General features: G+C 30.0%; 2 protein-coding genes across 2 annotated transcripts; both read left to right on the plus strand.

Moving 5' to 3' along the window:
• Positions 1–403: 403 nt before the first annotated feature.
• On the plus strand, positions 404–1871 carry LOC149518203 (uncharacterized). Its single transcript, XM_089764362.1, has 2 exons — positions 404–635; positions 828–1871. Exons 1-2 carry the CDS (start codon positions 585–587, stop codon positions 1074–1076), a joined length of 300 nt encoding a protein of 99 aa, XP_089620488.1. The 5' UTR covers positions 404–584; the 3' UTR covers positions 1077–1871.
• A 5544-nt stretch (positions 1872–7415) lies between these two features.
• LOC111277826 (uncharacterized) lies at positions 7416–9207 on the plus strand. The gene is made up of 5 exons (XM_022864242.2): positions 7416–7568; positions 7673–8009; positions 8106–8231; positions 8421–8585; positions 8773–9207. Exons 1-5 carry the CDS (start codon positions 7566–7568, stop codon positions 8919–8921), a joined length of 780 nt encoding a protein of 259 aa, XP_022719977.2. The 5' UTR covers positions 7416–7565; the 3' UTR covers positions 8922–9207.
• Positions 9208–22174: the final 12967 nt, after the last annotated feature.

Here is a 22174-nt window from a genome sequence, read left to right on the forward strand (position 1 = left end):
GATTTTTTTTTTAGGAAAAATTTGAAAATAAATAGATTGCTAAATTTCTTATATGATGATAAGATGTGTCGTACATGATAATTTAAGATAAATAACTGTAGATCGTACATTCAAGATAACCCAAACAAGTAATTATCGATAAGACTCGAACTCAAAATCTCTTCATCGAAGAGAACGAACCTAACTGATTAAACTAATTTTAAGTCGAGATATTTATATTAAATGATGTTCAATTTGAATATTATTATACTGAATATTATTATACTGATATTTCATGGAGTATTTTTTTTATATTGAGTTTAATAAATCAACAATAGGTTTTATTATTATTTTTATTGAAATTACTACTTGCTCTGATAATTTTTTATTATTATTTTTTTAAACCAATGAAATTGATCCTTCTTCGCTAAGGAGAAAAATTGGAAGGCCTTTTAAGTATAGCGTCCGGCGAAAAGAAAACTTTGTGAGTACCTTAAGACAATCTCGAAAACAAGATAAAACTGTGACCCTTTTCCCCTTTAGCTTTAATCCTCCAAAAAAAACATCAAAATTCCATTTTTCTTTTTGGTTTTTTCGCTGAATCCATGGCAGGATTCTTTTTTCGCCATTTTTCGCGGCTCAGCTCTCAAATCATGGTTAGGTTTCTCTCTCTTGAATTTCTGTTTGAGTAGTTTTTTTTTTTGTTCCGTCTTTAGAGTGATAGATTTTTATCAGAATCTATCTCTTCTTCAATTTTTAATATAAAAAAGTATTGATTCAATCCTAGAGAGGTAGTGAAACTAATTGTATTAAATACTAAAAGCTGAATTTGCTGGTTTTTCAAACAGGGTCGTTACCTGAGAGCTATGAGACTTAGATTGGGAAGGAAGCGAAGGGTTAATAGGCGCCGGAGACAATCACTGAGAGCTATGCAAAGTGCAGCTGCAGAGATCGAGCGGCAGATTTGGAAGATGAGGGTTGAGAACGAGCTCTTGTTTGTAGACAATATCCTCAGCGATCAGTGGGTTTACGATTGTCTCGTTGGGGTTGAAAACGACCCTTTGATGAGGAACGCTTTTGAAAGAATCAACGATTAGGATCTTGATGGAAGGAATGTTACTAGTCAAACAAGCTCTACCTTTCTGGGAAGGTGGCGCCAACGCCGACGACCGCCGTGAATAACGTGATGGTGATTTCCATTCCTCTGAAGGTGGCCATGGAGCTCAATTAAGTTTTATGGATGGTTTTTTTTTTCACTCCACAGGAAAAAAATAATAATAGTATCATAAATGATCATTGAATTATAATAAAATATTTAATTTAAAACTTAAACTTTAAATTTTTAATGTAAGAATTAAATTATAAATTTATTAATTAATGTGGTATTTAAAAAATTATTTGTTCATCATATTTGAAGCTAGCAATATTAAAATTAATTACCACATTAATTGACAGATTCATAATTTAAATATAACATTAAAATTTTTAAAGTTTAGGTCTCATTTTAAACATTTTATTATAATTCAGATATCATTTGTGGCATTAATGCTATATTTAATTTTGAAAATTTTTCTTGTTTTTGATAGATAAGAAAATCATAATCAAGAGCTCCTTATGTAATAATGGAATAGGGCTACCTCATGTATTGTTAATCTTGCAAAAAAAATAAAATGTATTATTATGTTAGTCAGTTGGCAATCTACTTAACTTTTCTCTTGCAGTGATTTCACATGGGTTGGCACCGGGCATACCTAATTAACTTTTTTAATTACTCTAGTTTTGTTGGCAAATCATGAGGATAAGTGTTTCTAATGCTAAGAGATTAGCAAATTAAGAGGATAATGGTGCCAAAATTATGTCTGTCACTTTATGTAACTTTTGGGTTCATTGCATCTGGTTTTTTACCTCCTATCAATCCTTGATCATTAGTTGATAGAGTTGATGATAATGGGCTGGATTGCTGGAAAAGTTAGGGCGAAAAAAAAGCATTTTTTCTTTTTTTCTTTTTTGCAATTTTTTCTTTTGCCGGAAAAATTGAGGATATATCTTCGCACCTACCCTCATATGGTTTCCTTTAGCAGAGTCATGGACCTAGTCAAAGGTCCTTTACAATGTTTTCAAGCATACATACTCTTTTCTTTGGTTGAAATATAGTTGTGGCTGTGGAGTCTCGCCAATGCCTAGCTGATTGCCTATGGACCATCAAAAAGGAGCAAAAATAAAGTGTGATCGTTCCGTGTGTGGTCGGAAACATATAATTAAACCGATTGTGGTAAAAACCAATGAAATGTGGATATAAAATTGCTAATGGGTTTTACTGTTGTTGTGTCGTGTGTGCAAGAGGGATTAATAGTTATCGGTAATAGCAGGTTGCTGTTTGTGGGCAATGGGATAATGTTTGATTGTGTAATAAGCTAGCTGGAACATCAATTTTAATTGATCCCTGGTGAATTTAAACGGGATGAGATTCTTTTGGGCAACAAGCTGAAAGCAATTTGTTGCAAAATTTCATATGGCTGAACTCAATCCCAAGTCCCAATCCAACTCCTAGTCATCACTAGAGACCTGTTACTAGCTTGAACTAGAAAATAATATACAAAGATTGGAATTGACTTAAGTGATCAGAAATTTCAAAAGGTCTCCAACATTAAATTAAAGAGTTTTTTGGAAAACATAAAATAAATTAAAGACGACTGTAAAAGTCCAAACCTCCAGCCCACACCCACGTTCCGAACTTCACCAAAACTATTTGGTGCTTTTGGTAGACCAATATCATCATCCAATAATGAGCCGTATAGAACAGAATCAGTTCCTATGTCCCTAGCAGTGAACAACTCGAGAAGTTTTATGAATGCGTCCACGTAAGGTGCATGGACTGTTTTCCAAAGCAAGAGCAATAGCTTCTTTCACATTCTCAGGATGGAAAGTAGGGGCTTTCAGCTTCTCAATGCATTGGAGCGCTTCAACAACAAACAGTTAAAAAATATCATCATTTAGACTCATCTTACGAACTGAATGTTTTCCTTAAAAAAAATCATATTATTTCTTCTGTCTCACCAAAATTGTCACTTGTTGACCGTAGCACTAGATCAGTTGTTCTTAAAAAACTGTACAAATCCACCATCCATGTATATATGATGTGATTAATTATTGATAGATGATATATATATATATATACCTTTATAAAATAAGATGTTTATTTTACGGTTTTGAATATTCTTTTGTCTGCCCAATTGCAGAAAGCAGAAGAAACGTTTCGGGTTAAGATGATGGAAACTGGATAGGCAAATAAGATAGATGAGAAAAGAGTCATGGCTGAGTTACTAATGGCAACCATAAGAGGTGTCGCAGAGAATGACACAGAATCTAGGTTGCTGAACGTGAGAAGGAATGAACTGATTAATGGAATCAACGACTTTGTGAGACTGCGTGCGATGGAGACATTGCTGATGCTGGAGCCGGATTTGCTTTTGAAACAGAAATTCCCTCGTAAAAAGATGCTCCTCATCCCCTTCCATTCAGTTTTTTTCAAATGTTGAATTAAAAACCAAATCTCCCATTCTTAAGCCTGAGGAGTTGTTTGATATCGATCCCACACTTCTTCAGAGCAAACCTTCTTCCTTCTTCGAAAACAAAGGAAAAAAGTCACAATTCAATTAAATATAGAAGTTTTGCTGCTAGAAATAGGAAGTTTTAAAGTACAGTCTTATTAAGTAGTATTTTTTCACAAATGAGGCTTATGGAGATAAGAGGAGGGGTTACTAGTGTTTGGATAATTGATTAAGTAGTGTTTGATAGTTGGAATACAAGAATCTCTTATTAAGTAGAGTTTGATAATTGATTGTGTAAAATAATACTTTCCCATTTAGAATTATTCTAGGTGAACTTTAAATGAGATTCCAGATTGATACTTGGCAACCTTGATAGTAAAAGGTATGCAAGATTAACAACGTAACCCTTGATACTTGACACTCGTCTGGTTCCAACAACACCCTTGAAGGCCCTAAATTCTGCAAAATTAAAGTCTTGAATATCAGAAAGGCCAGAATAAACCAAGATATTTGTCAATTTGCATACCTGACCGCTCCGGTAACCAGCTGTTTCATGCTTCTCTTGGGCCAAACCATCAACATGACAACATAAACCTGAAGAGAATTTTCAGAGGTGCAGATCAAGATTTATAGCCCAATTAGATTATAATTTTACGACGATTGCTAATTGTATCTAAGAATCAAACCACCATCGACAAAATCTACATTTGCAAGATCAGTAGGCTTAATTTGTTCTAAAACGTATATTTTAATTTTGAATAAGAAGAGAACATTGTCGCAGCTCCATCACTTGCCATTCAAAATTTTTTGTGTTTTTCAAGCTTACCAAATAGACCACAAAATATGTATCTCCTCAAAAAACAACACCCTGGACAGAGACCTGTTAAGATCACTAGCAATACTCTACTTATGCCAAATTAAATCAATTCTCAAATTCAATAATCGTTATTCTTAACCTTTTCTTATCAGCTTCTACACAAGTGGCATACGCTTTCAATGTATAATACACTCATTGTCTTTGCATCAGAATGAACCAAATTGATCATAGGCGAAACCGGGAAGCAGGCAGGGCCATGGCCCCTAAGAAATTTTTAATGCCCTTTTAGCGCAGTACCCGGCTGCACCTTATATAATGCTCGGCCCCCTTCCCCATTTATCTGGCTTCGCCCCCTGAATATGACACAAACACTTTACACTTTACAAACGAAAATTTCATCCCAAACATTTGGACCTGATTCACTTCCAGACGGATTATAAACCCACCACATATCATCTGAATATCAATTATTTTTAACCACTTCCAAATTTGACTTTCAAAGTCTGATTCTTCTAAAGATGGAGGGTTACATTTTGCCCAACTATTTCTTTCGGTGCAATCTGATTTTCTCCACTTTTAAATATCGTTGTACAGTTGCCTTCAAAATCTACTATATTCCATTTATGAAAACAAGGTCAAAGGAAGGAGCAAATTTCAAGTTTTGGGTCCATGTTCAAATTCAAGAGTCAAGAGTTTGTTTCAGAAAATTTTATTTTTTAATTAAATAGTTTTAGTGAAGTGATCAATGGATGAGCTTGGTTTGTTATCTATCGTTCTTTGCTTGTACTACTAGCATTAAGTACTTCAAAATATGACCCAAATTCCTTAATATAAAACCTAAACATACATTGCAAGAAAATATAAAACAAGGGTGTTACAATTAATAATGACTTAATTTAATGATAAAAAATTTTAAAATTTGGAAGTTTTAAACTTAAATTTAAATTTTATTATGTGAGTTTGATTTAATTTATATTAAATTTATTTAATTATATTTTAATTTATTAATTAATTATGCAATAACTTATTATATATTAAACTTTTTTACTTATAATTTCAAAAAAAAAAAAAGATTATTGCACGTCAACATGAACCAAGTACATCAGCTGTTACTTACATCAGCTATTACTTAAGATTTAATGGATAAGAGGGAATAATGAAATTCCCATCATGTTAAGGGACAAGATGTGACCAATATTTAACCTTTGGTTTCAGTGAAGGCCACCCCAGCCCAACAATTGCCTTCTCTCCTGGGGCTAATTCCAAGTTCCAACCTTTTTGGCTTTACATGACAAGCCAACTGTCTTTTGATTTGTCAGCTTCTGTTTCAACTTTTTGAGTCACCAATCACAATTGGGTTTTTCAGTTGTAGCCTGAACTAGTTTGTCATGATTCAATTATGAAAAACATGTGTCTTGAAGACACCTGATGCAAATATTTAGTATTTGAAAAGAAAGTTTGGTTTGAACATGAATTCTACCTTATCGTAATGGATACGCAGTTCCATTATTTACCAGTCAAAACTTTCTTGTTTTAAGTTTATCAAATGGAGCACAGAATGTAGGGTCCACAAAACACAACACCATGGACACAAGATCACTATCTATACTCTACTCAGTGATGAAATCAATTTTAAATTAAAATTAAAATTTAATTCAAATGATTTATTTATTTTTTTAATAAAAAATTTTTACTAAATTAAAATTCAATTTACAACGCTTGTATTTTTTTTGCAAAAAAAAAAATCACTCAAATTCAGTATTCCTTCCCATAACCCTTATTTATCTGATAGCTTCAACCCAAGTAGCATGCACATTCACTTAAATCCTTCACCCTTGCACTAAAGTAATGAACCAATTTGACACAAATACTTTAGACTAATTAGATCTCCTTCGCTTCCAGAAGCATGAAGGCTACATTCGGTCAATATATCATGGCTAAGAAGAGAGATGAATTTCCCAACATGTGGATAAGATCTACGAGTATCGACTAACCTTTCATATCAGTGGGTTACTTAGTCAAGTAGATTGCTCTCTCTCTCTCTAATTAATTTCGACCTTATTCTTCGCTTTGACATTTGTATGCGGCAGTACAAGCCACCGTGTTTGCTCATTGTCAAATTAGTTTGGTTTGAATATCTTTCCCATTGTCTGAACACTTTCTATTATCACACAGTCATACGTAACAAATTGGAAAAATTTTCTAGATTTATTATCTCATAACCTCTATTCTATTTAATTAGGATGCTTTTTTTTTTCTGCCATTTTCATTTTAACAAAATCAGCCTAAGCGAATGGATGTGATACTATAATTGTTACAAGAAAAATAATGCGATAGCATTAATTAAAAAATTGTGCAAGTGTACTGATTTGTAAATACCTTTTTAAACTTATTTATTTTCATTATTTTATTTAAAATTTTCTCATAAATAATTTGAATGCTATGTATTAATGATCAAGCCTTTATATAATGATCAATTTTAGAATAATTAATTCTTTGTTAACAAACATTAATGTAGAATGAGATATTATTTAAATCTAGACGTAATAATATAAAAAATGATATGATAATGTAATATAAAATATAAAAAACATAAAAAGTGATATTATTTAAAATTTTAATAAAAAATTATATATTAATTTGATAAAATAAAAAAATATATTTTAATATTAATATTAATATAAATTATAATATATAATTTTTATATAAAACATAATATAAATGTACATATTATTAATATTTTATATTATATAAATATACGAATTATAATCCTAAATTATGTGTATATTCAAGTTAAACATCCTCATCCTCATTTAATGAGAAACAGCTGGGGTAAACAGAGTTCCATCTTATCTTCTAGTTTTGCTTACAACGTCTTTTATTTCTTTTTTTAATTTATGAAAAATTATTATTAATCCACCAACTTGTTTCAAGCTGTTAACCATTATTACTCAGCCTGGGACCACAGCGATATCGTGTCGATTTGAAAGTGCTACACGCGTCAGCTTCTCTATAGCGAAATTGAAAAAGGACAAGTCCCACCTTCTGGCTTTGCTGACCACAAGTATCTAGGCAATTGGAACATTCCGATGCCTTTGGGGCTTTGACCTGTCATCCACCCAGTACTTCACAGAATAAAATCACGCCACTTCAGTTTCAGTTCTCCAGCAACTCCCTCGTCTCTCTCACCTTGCATTTTTGCCAAATCTTTTCCCCAAATGGTTAGATTTCTCTTTGTCTGATTTCAGTTTCCTTATTTGTTTTCACTCATTTGTCAAACAACAACAACAATCTTAACTCTGCTTTGCTTTATTTGATCAAACAGGATCGTCAGGTTGTCTTTGTTATGGCTCTGGTGGAAGTTGTGTTGGAAAGGGAGAGACAGAAGAAAAGGCTGATGGAAGAGTCGCTAAGGGCTCAAATAGTTGCACTTCAGGAGAAGCGGAGGAAGCATTCCGTGCTTGTGAGAAAAAAGAAGCGCATGCTTGAAAAGCAAGCCGCCGAGAAAAAATTGGTTGATGATTTCATGGTTCTCGTTGGAGCAATGGAGAATAACGATCTCGAGACTGCCCAGAATTTTGATGCAAAAGCAATGATGAATACTATTGCAACTATGATGAACACTAATGGCAGAGACGGGGAAGTATTTGCCAGCGATTACGGTAAAAAAAAAAAAGCCTGAAAAAGGATTACTGTTTACAGAACATGACCCAAGTGGATAAATTGGTTGATGGATATATGTTTGTTTGTTTATGTAGGAGACAATAAAGTTTCCGAAGTCAATCTGGATCTTCAAGAACAAGCTATGATGGATGCAATTGTAGCTTTGGTGAACAGTGTAGGCAGTTGTGGCGGCGACAATGGAGGATTTTCCGGCGATCATGGTAAAAAAGAATGAACTCAAAGAGGAAAAAAAATTCAATGCTTTGAAACGGGGGCAATACTGGCAATTGAACCAGTTGGATAAAAGCCGGTCAATTATTCGGTCGGAAACATATAATTAAACCGCTTGGCGGTAAAAATAAGAAATGTCTGTATCAATTCGCTAAGGGTTTTGTGGTTGTTTTATGCAGGATTAGGAGGAACTAATAACGCCCCTGAGAAAACCCAGAACCTTGGTGAAGAAGCTATGGCGGCCGTTATTGGGGAAACAAAGTGTGACGGCAGTGAAGTCAGCAACGCTGGTGGACATGGCGGCAGTTGTGGCGGCGACGATGGAGGATTTGCCGGCTATCACGGTAAAAAAAGAAAGAACTCAGAGAAAAAATTTTCAACGCTTTGAAACAGGGCCATACTGGCAATTAAACTGGTTGGATTAAAGCCGATCAATTGTACGGTGGGAAAATAAAATTAAACCGCTTGGCGGTAAGAAAGGATCAAATGTCGTTATAAATTTGCTAAGGGTTTTGTGGTTGTTTTATGCAGGATTAGGAAGGACTAATAACGCCTCTGACAACACCCAGAACCTTGGTGAGGAAGCTACGATGGCTGCTATTGAGGGAACAAAGAGCGACGGCAGTGAAGTCAGCAACGCCGGTGGATACGGCAGCATCGGTGGGAAAGGCAGTAAATAGAGTGATGATGGGTCCTGTTAGTTATATTTAGATACTTGGAAGGATCCGGCTCCTTCACCATTTCATGAATATGACTTCCAAAGTTCGAGGGTGGGTTTACACGTGAATGGTAGCAACAATTATATTGATAAATAATAGATAAAAAAAAATAAAAAACAGGAACCAAAGTCATACCGCAAATTCAATGTCCTGTTTTTGTAATTATTGACAACATTGTTACTTGATCAGTTTGTGTTCTGTAATAATAGGCTTAAATCTATAAATTGCAAGTTGTTGCTTGTATTAATGAGACGGTGTTTGATTGAGTAATAAGCCACCTGCAACATACATTTTTATTACCAACATGAAGAGGGTGATTCAGGGGATAAAATCGTTTTTTTTTCCATAAGTAATTTTAGATTTGAGGTTAATCAGTAATTTTTTATTATGATTTTTTTGAATGCATTATGTGAAATTATTATTTTTTAAGTTATCAAATCATTTCATGATATATAATTATTATTTTTTAAATTGTTAAATATAATACTTTTTATATTAATTTGAAGAATTAAATAATTTATATATTTTAAATATTTTTTAAAAAATAATAATTTTATTTTAATTGAACTCTGGTGAAACAAAGGACTAATTTCTTTAGCAGGTACTAGAAAGGGAGATTTTCAATTTCAAGTAAACTCTGTCAAAATGTATTTTAATTGATCAAATAAATTTATGTTCGAGCTTAAAGAATTAACGAGAATTTATTTTTTTTACAGCCATGTATTTAACAACTTCACATGATAATAATAGAAAGTAAAGACAGTAATTATTATTACCTGACATTTATGTGGATGATAGGTGGGTTCAAACTTGAAGAGATCGCTGCTTTTAAATGCTACGTACTATAAACGTAGTAATCATTATGATTCAAAGACTATATACGTAGAAGTAATCATTATGATTCCTTGTCTTTACTTTATTATCATATAATAATTTTCCATTATCAATAGCTTTGATTGGGCGTTGACGAGCGCAAGCTAATCGCACGATCTTGACCTATGCTTGGTTGTCAAATACGGAAGCCCCTCCGATACGGATAATGACAATATCTGATATCTGTTTTTCCTATGGTCAAAATAAGATGTCATCATGCATCCCAAATAAAAAATAATAATAATAATAATTTAGACTTTTTAATTTAAATATTTAGAATTATAATTAACTTTTTAGTTGGATTATTACAATTCGGATAAGTCTCTTGAATAATCATGCGGTATCTAGGAATTTGATTAAATCCTTTGGCGATCCCACCACTCTGGGCGCTTTCTTTCTCTTTTTCTTTCATCTCCAATGCATGAACTGATCTCTTTTTGACTTTTGAGCGTCAGCAAAGAAAGTTTACACATATATGGTGAAGAAAACTTCGTCCATGTGATTAAAGATTAGCTCCCTAATTTGTCAAATCGTTATCATCAAAATGTTCAATTAATTTGGTCATTCCTTGGTTAAATATAAATATTGAATTTTAATCCTGTTTTATTTATTATTATAGTAAAGATAACATACTCACATATATGTTTAATCTTTGCATTATCTTTATCATTCTAATAGTGTGTTTTAGATTTAATTTTTGTTGAAAAATAAAGTATATTACCTCTAATTATTTTAATACATTAATTAATTATAATTTAAAATTATATAATGTTATTAAAATATCACATGAAATTCACACGAATTCTTACTTAATTTTTAGTTATAATTAAATAATTAATAACAAAATTATAATAAAATGAATTGAAAGTGAAATATTAAATAGAATGTAATTCTTTTTTACGTTGCCATTAAAAAAAATAATACCATATCTATAAAAGTTTCGATGCGTTGAGAGTGGTTCGGTTGGTGAACCTCAATCTATAATTTCAAAGCATCAAATATAAACTTTCATTAAAAATGAATCATGTTTTTTAATGTCATATTTGTCTTAAAATTTTGTATTATTTATTATTAGATAAATATAAATATGAGATCGATAAATTCATAGATAAAAAATAAAATATTACAATCAAATCGATAATTATAAATTTAGAAAGTACAAAAAATTTAGAACAAAAATAATAAGACAAATATCAAAAGAAGAAAAATTTGTAAAGTGAATGGGAAATAAAGGTAACTAGCAGAGGTTGCTGACAAGTGAACAAATACAATTGGCCACGTGATCCTCCGGTCGAGTACTGCCAAGTGTAAAACTCCCAAGTAGTGGATAATTTTTGTGGTACATCCAGCTAGCTAGTTGTCTCTAATTACTTGTTTAGCCCTTAGCAGCCTTGTTTTGATGAGACAAACTTGATGTGACATAACAAGAATCTTTCTTTCTTTGTTGAGACAAAATTTTATTGACAACAAATGTAAAAAAGTTAAGCATTACAATCCGAAAACACCAATCCACAAAATGTGAGGTTAATTGCCAAGGAGAATTTTTTTTTTTAATTTTTCTTGTCAAGATCTGAAAATAAAATTTTAAACATATTAAATTCAAATAAAATATACGTCTTTAAAATCATCAAACAAAATTTAAAAATATCCACTTTATTCTATAAATTTTTTTTAAAATAATATATATATATATATATATATATATATACACACCATCTAACAATAACGGATTACTTCTTTTGTTTTATTTTTTTATCAATTTTTTAAAAATATCCTAAAATTAATTTTTTTTAATATCTAAAATTTTTATTTTTTATATTTTAAAAAAATTTATTAATAATTTGTTTTACTTTTCAACATTAAAAATCTTGCAACTTTAATTTTATAACAAAATTTTAATTTTAATATTAAATATATTAAAATATATTTTTAAAAATTTCATAAAAATTAATATCATTTAAATAATTTGAGACAAAAAAAATATTTATTTTATCCATATTTTTCCTTTGTGTCTAATCCAAGTCAAATCAATTATAATTTTAATTCTTAAAAAACTTTTAAATTTTTTAAAAACATTGTTATTATTTTTAGTAAAACATTATTTGCACATACATAAGTCCCGTCATAACATGACGATAAATAAATGGACAAAGGTAAGATGGACATGAGATGGGATGAGATGTCCGCTATGGATGTACAAATAATATTATTAAAATTCTCTCAATTTTAGTTTGTATGTCTTTTACTAATTTTTTGTTAATGAAATTTAATCTCAATCATATTTGTTAAGATCATATTTAATATATAAGATTATGATATGATATGATAAGATAATATTATGAATATGATTAGATTAAATAATATTATATTATTTTATATTTGATATATGTAATGATCAGAATAGGATCATTTATTTATTTATCAAATTTATCTTTCTCCAAAACTTATATGATTTAAATTATTGATAAAATTTTTAAAAATATAATTGGACATATAAGTTTAATCTCATAATTAAAAATAATCATATTCACTTAAAAAGGATTGAATAATCCTATACTAAAAAGATATTAATCCTCCTTAAAATTTATATCCCTATCTTTAAATACAAATCAAATATAAAATAGAATCATTATTGTATTATTTTATCAATAAACCTATACATCAAACATGATCTAAGGTTATGTTTGATACAAAAAATTATGATATTACAGAATAAGATGATATTATAAATAGAATTAAATTAAATAATGTCATCTTATTTTGTATTTGATATATACAAGAATTATGATAGAATAATTTATTTATTTGTGAAAATGATCCTTTTTCAAAATTTATATAATCTAAATTATTGATATAATTTTTAAAAGTATAATTAGACATGTAAGTTTAATCTCATAGATTAAAAATAATTTTTTTCACTTGAAGATGATTGAATAATTTTATTCCAAGAAAATATTAATCATCATTGCAATCTTATACTTCATTTATATATAAATCAGATATGATATAAAAATATTATATTAAATAACATTTTTTATATATATTTTAAAAAATATGAAACTTAAACTTTACAAATTTTATTTTAAAAAATTTTTAAGTTCCATCATTTAAAATTTTTTAATTTTATTACCATCGACCAACTGCAACCAACAACAACATGCAAGCAGCTCAAATTTCTCCAAAATCAATGTACTTTAAGTTTTCTCTGTGGGGTAAACAGCAAAATTTATGTCTTTATTTAACTTTTTCTTTCATTTCTTTGCCTTTGGTTTTTTTTTTTTTTTTCCGTTACTTTGGGTTGGGGTAACTCAATTTTCATTAATTTCACTTTTGACCAAAAAATTTCAGTAATTTCACTTGAAGAGGCAATCTTTTATTTTCTTTTTTACGTAAAAGATATACTTAATGTCAATGAAATTAATACTGTTTCAATGAGAACGAGAAAGTCTTGAAATCTTTAGGTATCATATTTAAGCCCCAAATAGATAGATTTATTCACTTTTATGTTGGTTTTTTTATTGAATCGTAAAAATAAATATTTATCAATTTATCCTTAAGATATGAAGAAATATTACATTCGTGCAAAAAAATGATTTTGAAATTTAAATTAAGCATGAAATTTTGGAACCAAAATTATGCTAAATGTTAAAAATATTTCGTACTATGAAAATTATGGGCATATAGGGTAGAAAATTATATGTAGTATAGGAGGGCTGTGTTTGCTTATAATGTTAGGGCGCTGTTAGGTGGGTTGTTAGAGATTTAATTAATCACTCTAATGTAGTTAACATAGCAATCTTAATTGTAATTATTTTAGCCTCAATAAGGGTAATTACCTTCGCCTTTTCTTGAAATATATTTTATTGTTTTTAAAGAAATTATTTTAACACTTACAATCTTTAATATGTAATATTTACTGAGTTTGAAATTTAAATTTTAATATTATATATTTTTTACTCTTCTTCCTAGAATGCGGCCTTCTTTGCGCTTAAAAAAAAGAAAACTATCTGAACTTTTATTTCAATTTCTAATGCTGCATTTGATTCATTTTTTTTAATAAAAAGTGAAAAAAATTGAAAATAAGGAATAAATACAGAAAGTAAAAACAAAAGTATCAAACACATCCATTAAATTTTTATTTTCCTTGTCAAGTTTTGAAAATAAAATTTTAAAGATATTAAATTCAAATAAAAAATACATCTTTAAATTCTTAAAAAAAATTAAATTCAAACAAAATTTAAAAATATCCTATTTATATTATAAAAAAAATCTAAAAGAAAAATAATATATAGTATCTAGCAATGGCGTGTTATTTGTTTTATTCATATTTTTCTTTTGAATCTAGTCCGAGTCAAATCAACTATAATTTTAATTCTAAAAAACTTTGATTTTTTTCAAAAGGAAAAACGTTGTTATTATTATTAGAAAAACATTGTTTGCACATACACACGTCATGTCATCTTAAACATGACGATAAATAAATGGGAAAATGTAAGGTGTGCATGAGATGTCCACTATGGATGTACAAATAACATTATTATAAATCACTCGATTTTATTTTGTATGTTTTTTATTGATTTTTTTATCAAAGGAATTCAATTTTGATCATTTTTTAAAAATATTATATTAAATTAAAAAATATATATATTTTTTAAATATGAAACTCAAACTTTATAAATTTTATTTTAAAAATTTTTTAGTTCCATCATTTAAAAATTTTAAATTTTATTGTCAGTACGTAAAAATATAATCTTTAAACTTATATCTATCAAATTTTAACCATCAAAATTGGCAAGTTTATTTTTGTTATATTAATTTTTTAGTTATTGTTAATACTATATTCTATTTGGATATGTGTTATATATTCTGATGTTGCAAGGTGAAAATTTAAATCACCACTAATGATAAATGGAATAATTTTTAGTATTTATAATGTACCGAATCTTGTCAAGTCAACAAAATCCCTTCAAATAAAGAAAGTAAAGATGAGATGGCATTGGCATGGCATACAACATCATAATTGATAAACAAGAATGTTAAAAAAAAAATTAAGGAAAATTTAATGGAAAAGAAAATAACTAAGGAAATTTGTAATTCTCATTATGTTTGTTGATGTAAGAAAAATAAGAAAATTTTCATTACCAATAAAACTCTTAAACTAAAATTTACCATTTTAAAAATGCTGTCATGTCAAAGAAAATGGCATGTATTGACGCCTAAAAATTTTAACTTGGATTGGGTGGGGTTCGTTAGGCCTGGTTTCACTATAATTTTATATCCGCAGACAAACCATTAATAATAGGCTATGATTATGATAAGGTCCAGCTTCTAAAACTTTAGAATTGGATTGTGTGGGTTGAACACCAGGCCAATTTTGTACAGAGGTTGAACCAAGCTTGAGAGCTCGAATAGTTGTGGGCCAATGACAGATGTATCAATGTTAAACTAATGTCATCAAAGCCTGCTTCTTTGATGCGCAGCTTCTCACCTGGTCTCTTTACGTCTTCGATGTGTGGGATTCAGACAATTTGTTTGGGTATGATTAGAAATGGCTTGGGTGGTCAAGAGACCTAGCCCTACTGAAAGATCAATCTAAATATTCTAACGACTTTGATGGCAATGCCAAAGTTGTTCTCCATTGTATCAAACAGCTGCAACCGCCAAACTTCATCCATGTTTGTGTACGTCTAACAGGCAGGTGAAATTTCCATTTCAAATCTAAATTTCTCACTTGATAAAACAAAACTATAGAACCGCCAAATTTTCAAAAAATATACAACTTGAATAAATTATCTTTTGTTCTCTCGTCCACCGAATATGAATTGAGACTCAGAACAGAAAATTTTCCGGAAACATATCACATATGACATGTAAAATAGGCAACTGGTTAGTCCCCTGCATGGCACTTGGGAAGATATGACTGTAAAGTTCTAATTAACCTCCAGCCACAACCACCTTCCGAAGAACTCTGCCAAAATTGTTTGCTTTTGAAACAGAGATTAATAACCCTATTCGAGAGTTTGATAAATAAAAAAACTTACTGCTTTTCATGGTTTGATCGAGATTCGAGTAGGGCTTTAATAAAACTTATATGAATGTTTTTCTTGCTCTGTTATTGCTTGCCCTGTTTTCGTTTGCTTTCCCTTTCCTCTGAAATGCTTTTTGGTGCAATGGTCGTAATGGCACTTTGAAGCATTTTTTGTTTGGGGATGTTTAAATTTAAAGATTGTCTCCATCGACGAAAACAAGTAAAAAAAAAAAAATTAAAGAGCAAATGTCAATTAATCAAGCATTTGTTAAAAATATATCATAGCAAACTTTCCTCCAGAATATTCTACAAAACTGGACAGTTGGAGAACAAAAAATAGACAACAAGAGTGACCTGCAAGTTAATTTCTCAGTCTCTCGCTTGTTCCTTTGTTGATGTGCATTTTCCCCTTTAAAATGATAAAATGATGCTCATAATTTTAATCTAAATAATATTTTATTTTTTTATAAAAATTTATTTTTTATCTAATTATTAAATAAAAAGTAAACAAAAATTTTTATTGAAAATTATTTTAAATGTCCCAATACTTTGATAATATTAAAAAAAAAAATTTTCATCTAAAAATTTCTAAAAAATTACTACTCAAAATGTTTTTATAATTTTATTATAAAAATATTTCATTTATTTTCGGAATTAGTGTACATGAGTAAAATAGGATGCTCATGAATAAATTTGTAGTGTTATTGCATTGTATAAAATTTTATTTTTTAGTAAAAAGAAGTAAATGAGAATTTTTAATATTAAAAATTGTTTTAAATATTTCAATACTTAAATAATATTTTTTAAAAAATTTTTTATTTAAAATTTTTTTGAAAATCGTTACTTGGACTTCCTGTAATTTCATTATTGACAAATTCGTATTTAATATCAATTTTTTTTAAAATAAATTTCTTTTTTCTTTCTTTGAGATAAATTTTTTTAATTTCAAATTATTGTAATTGTTAGTGAAAACCTGTTTTTTTTTTTTTTTGCAACTTCAATTATTCACAGATAATTTATTTATTTAATACTAAAATGCAATAAATAGATAAGTGAACAAATAAAACTAAAATAAAATTTACCTCAATTAGGATCAAAATCCAAATCAAAATGACATGATCCAAAAGAGTTGGGTTGCAACTTAGACCAAGTCTGCAATGGGTTGAGGCAGCAGAACTGCAGAAGCGGTCTTGATTGGGCTGCTGCAGGTTGAACTGGGTTGGTTCTAGATGGGCGAGTTGACCCGTTTTCAGAACTTTTTTCTTTTTTGCATTATAAATATCAAAGCTTTTTTTTTTTTTTTATATCATTTCATTTTCTTAAAAAAAAAAAAACTATATTTTCTCTCAACCCTCTCCCTTTCTCTGCCTTAGTCGGTACTCAGTGGACTCCACAAGGCCAAAAAACTACAACAGGTATCTGGTTAAACCGTTGCTCGCCGTTGATTGCCGCCACTGGCCAACGTTTTTTGGGACCTATAATTTCACCGTTTGCTAATCTTGACTCCCTCGTCTTTGATCCAACTTTAGATTTCGAAAATCAAACCCCAAAATCCTAGATTTACGTCAAAAGTCACAGCAGAATCTCCCTAAAATGCTGACCTCCATTGCTCCGATGGTCTCCAGTTCCCATTACGTTCATCCTCTAACTGAGAGCTTCCCTTCCTCCAAAAATCTGGTATGAATCCACCTTGGACTGCTCCAAACCGAAACCTTATCAAAGCCCTTTTTCCTCTCTTTAAATTTTTGTGCAGTTTTCTTGGTTCTTTTGTTTTTGGTACTATTTTATGTTATTGTATTGGCTGTTAGTTCCCCACTGGGAATGTGGTTGGTTTTTTTTTTTTGGTTGTATTTTTGTGTGTTTTTTTTTTTTTTGGCTTTTTGAAGGGCAGTGGGTTGCTTGACAAGGGGGTTTGAATGGTGGTGGTTGTGATGGAGGGTTTCAGTGGTGGTGTATGGCAGAAAGGTGGTTCGGTTCTTTAGGTTATTGGGTTAATGGTCGGGGCCTATTGGTTGTGGTGGGGGGTTGGTGGTGAAGGTGGTCTTCGAGAGGGGTCTCGGTTGGGTTTTCTGGGTTGTTGGTTGCGATGGGGGTCGGGACAGTTTGGTGATGGGTTTAGGCTATGGTTCAGGGGGTTGGGTCGAATACGGTGTGGGTGAGTGGTGGTTGGCTTTGAGTAGGGACGGGTCTTAGTAGTGTTGTGTATGGACAGAACAAGGGACAGAACAGGGGTTAGGTTGGTGTTCGGCTGGCGAAGGGATGGGGATGGGATGGTGGTGGCGGTTTAAGACAGGAAAGGATGGTGGTTGCAGGCTGGCCAGTTATGGAAAATTAGGGGTTTGCTGTTCGGTGGTAGTTTGGGTAGTTTCGACTGTTGAAGTTTGATGATAACGCTGGGAAGGGAATTTCAATTTGGTTGATTGGTTAAGAGAATAAGCGAATTGGGGTAGAATTCTGAGGGAAAATGTAGAGCTGAAATTACGGAGACAATTTGGGGAAGGAAATGAATCTGTGAAATCTAAATCTGGATGTAGGACTGTGCAGAAATCGGTTCTAACGGAAAAAACTGACCATAAATCGACAATAAGTTAAACCGGTTTTGATTTTTTCGGTTAAACAGATTAAATCGGTTTGGGTCTTCAATTAATCGATATTTTCGGCCGGTTTTTAGTGTTAAAATTCAAGAATTGAATCGACCAAAATACCCAACGGAATATTATTAAAATATTTTATAATTTTATTAATATACTTTTTATATTTTTTACTTTTTATAATTTATACAAAACTGAAAGTGAAAAACCTATTTCCGTTACTTCATCTCTCAGACTAACCTCAGCAAGTCACGCTTGCATGTCGCCACTGCCATTTCTTAGTCAATCTCGACACCGCAAACTTCAATAGATAACCATTTACGACCACTGCAAGCTTTAATCGACTCTTTCCACCTTTTACAGTTCTTCATCTGCTTTCTTTTTTCGCTCATTCTTCTCTTTTATGTAACTCAACTCAGTAAGATCATTTCCTTCCTCATACTTTCAACGTATTTAGGAGAGATCTTGTTTTCTTTTCACTAATTCTTCCTTGAGCTTTGAAAATCTTTAGAAAATATGTGTACTTGTTTTTGTTTTTATCAATTATCACATGATGCTTAAATTTATATATATTGATTCTGTGTTTTGGGCTTCAAAGTTCCAATCTCTTTTTGTTGTTCTGATGCTGCTCCTGGATTTGCCTAATTCTGTTTTATTTTGTTTCTATGATTAACATAGAAAGAGCTGATCTTCAACTTTAAGTTTTTGTATAGTTTAATTACAAACTGCATTTGTATAGTTTATTTGAGTATTTCTCATTGATTTAGAGTTGTTGTAAGAACTATATGAATCACATTGAATGTTCAACACAAGAAATAGGATATCAAAACCGACTATATTGAAAAAATCAATTGAAATCAATTGGATTAAATCAGTTTGATGTTTTCGTTATGATTGGATTGATTTGGTTTTAGCTTAAAACTGTCAATTAAATTGATTTTTTTATTTTGATAATCAAATTAATCAAACCGATCAAATTGCTCAGTTTTGTTGGTTGTCAAACCAAGCTTTAGCTTTTTTTTTTTTTTGTTGATTTTTTAATTTTTTTTGTTGATTTTTGTTTTTTAATTAATTAATCTTAATAAAATGGATTGAGGCTTTTAAAGTGAACTTGGGCTATAAAAACTAAGTTTGGACTTTTAAATGGTTTTGAAAATTTAAACTCAGATGACCCAAAATTGAATTGAATTGAATTAGTCTTTCATCATGTAAGATGATTAATTTAAAACAAAACTCTAATGAGCTCAATTAGATAAATTTGATTAAAACGATTAAGTAATCGGTTCAAATCAAAATATTTAAATCAAATATAAAAATTAAATAAACTTAAATTAATTTAAATAAAATTAAGTGACTATAATTATGAACGTGGAGCCGTGCCAATGCCTAGATGATTATCTATGAATCATAAAAAAGGAGAAAAAATAAAGTTTGATTGTTTCGTGTGTGGTGTGTAAACATGTGTGGTCAGAAATATGTAATTAAACCTATTATCGTAAAAACCCAAGAAAAGTGGGTATAAATTTGCTAAGGGTTGTACTTTTGTTGTGTTATGCGCAAGAGGGATTAATAACGACACTGACAATGCTCATAATCTTGGTGCTCTTGAACAAACAAAAAGTGACGGTAGTGAAGGCAACGAAACCGGCGGATATGGCCGCAATTGATATTTGAACAGCCGCAAGTAGGGTGATGTTGGGTCCCAATTATTGCATTTAAATGGAAAGAAAGATATAATGTCCTGTTTTTAGACTAGATTGTTTGGGAAAAATTGTTTACAGCTACTAAAGTTTGTAAATTGCAAAATTGGATTAATCTATAAATTGATTGTGGCTAGAATTAGGGAGGGATTGAAACGGAGATATAGCTTTACTCTATCTGTAATAGCAAGTTGTTGTTTGTAGGCACATGGGATTCAAATGAGATGCTTAATAGAATAGAAGTGAAATGTGAAAAAGTTGGATTTGTACAAACTAAGGTATAAATTTTTATTTGTTTTCTTATCGTATAAAATAAAGGTTGTAAAATTTTATTTTATTGCAATCATCCCATTAAATCTTGAAAATTAATTAATAAAATCAAATTACCATAATTTTAAAATAATATTCTCTCAAATATTTATCACTTAGTTCATCTAAATAAATTTAAATAAGTATCACTACAAGAATAAAGTTTTTTAGTGAGAGTTACTACTCTCACTAAAAGTTTATATAATTCTCACTCATTTTTTTAGTGAGAGTTCATATGACTTTCACAAGTTCTTGTCTAACTTCCCTCATTAATTATATAAGATGAGAGACAAAATAAAACTTTCACTATATTTATCATTTAGTGAGGATTACAAGACCCTTAATAAATGTAAATAATTAGTGAAAGTTAATCTCAATTATCACTAAATGTAAAATTTATAATGGAGGTCAATTTCAACTTTTGTTATATTTTTTGTATTTAATGAAGGCTTTTATTAACTTTCACTAAAGTTTTTACTTTTAGTGGAGGCTTGTATTGATTCTCATTTAAAATTATTTTTATTGAGTTGTGACCTTCATTATAGCACTTTATATCATTTAGTGAAAAAATTTAAGACCTTCACAAAAAATACTTATTTATGTATTTTGATTTAATTTGTTAATGTAACGTATATATATTTTTTATATTTGTAATTCTTACTCCAAACAAAACATAAATAAATAATATTTGTCCAAAAAATTTATTGCATAAAATTAAATAAGCATTCACATATTCAAATTCCAAACAATATATAAATATCTCTCGTACATATCAATTCTTTTTAACTATTCTATAGTTTTTTTTATTTAAAAAACTTAGACACGTTAGCAAGACAACCAAGCAATACATAGTCAAAATCAATAGGAATCCATACCTACCTCAAAGCTGATGTTTCTTGGAAACTGAAGTGCTAATTGTGAAATAATAGACATTTGTTTGTGAAAAAGATTCCTTAAGTGACCCAAAGATGCCTGAAATAAACCAGTAAAGAAGGTAGTGAAGGCCAATTTAAGGTAGAGAATAGGTTTTTCAACAAGGGAAACACATTCACTTAGCATTGTGCCCATGACCAAGGATGCAATGGACATTAGACCAACTACAAGATGTCTAGAACTCCCAAGGACAGAATAAATCAAAGGGGGAACAAAGCTTGAATCTGCATGAATTAATGGAAAATTCATATTAATAAGAGTTAATTTTATCTGCATTTATCCATTATTGAAAAATTTGGAGACAGAGTAGTTTTGGTTCTGATACTAACATAGCCCAACAATAGGTAAAGCAGATTGTAAAGAGTGACAACATACCATATATAGGGAAAAAATGCATTAAGTTTGCGTATAGGATGACTTCATTGACGCGGCCAAGAAGAACAAAAATCAAATTTAAAACTTGGACCTGAAATTGATATGAAAAGCAACAGCATTGAATTAAATGTCAAGAATATAACGATGCATATACACGTAGTACACATACAAACATAAGAAAAGAGATTTAAATCTAGATACACACTCTCTTAAAACCAGAATTTGCATATCAGATTTGCTAACCTATATTTATTAATGTGAATCTAAAGAAACTAATTACGATCTTAAGTAGGAATCGGCAAAGCACATCAGTACAAAAAAGTTTTTAAAACAAAAAATTGGAATATGCAAATACTCAATGTTTCATAGTATATAAGTAAAATACTTAATGTTTCATAGTATATA

Source organism: Durio zibethinus, chromosome 7 (genome assembly GCF_047325235.1).
Source record: "Durio zibethinus cultivar Kanyao isolate XHJ-2024 chromosome 7, ASM4732523v1, whole genome shotgun sequence".
NCBI lineage: Eukaryota > Viridiplantae > Streptophyta > Magnoliopsida > Malvales > Malvaceae > Durio > Durio zibethinus.

What these genes read in the sequence shown, in the direction of transcription:
- LOC149518203 (XM_089764362.1), top strand. Translation starts at nt 585, where the DNA reads ATGGCAGGATTCTTTTTTCGCCATTTTTCGCGGCTCAGCTCTCAAATC. An exon ending in GGCTCAGCTCTCAAATCATG is followed by an intron (nt 636 to 827) that starts GTTAGGTTTCTC and finishes TTTTTCAAACAG; the next exon opens with GGTCGTTACCTGAGAGCTAT.
- LOC111277826 (XM_022864242.2), top strand. An exon ending in AGTATTTGCCAGCGATTACG is followed by an intron (nt 8,010 to 8,105) that starts GTAAAAAAAAAA and finishes TTGTTTATGTAG; the next exon opens with GAGACAATAAAGTTTCCGAA. An exon ending in AGGATTTTCCGGCGATCATG is followed by an intron (nt 8,232 to 8,420) that starts GTAAAAAAGAAT and finishes TGTTTTATGCAG; the next exon opens with GATTAGGAGGAACTAATAAC.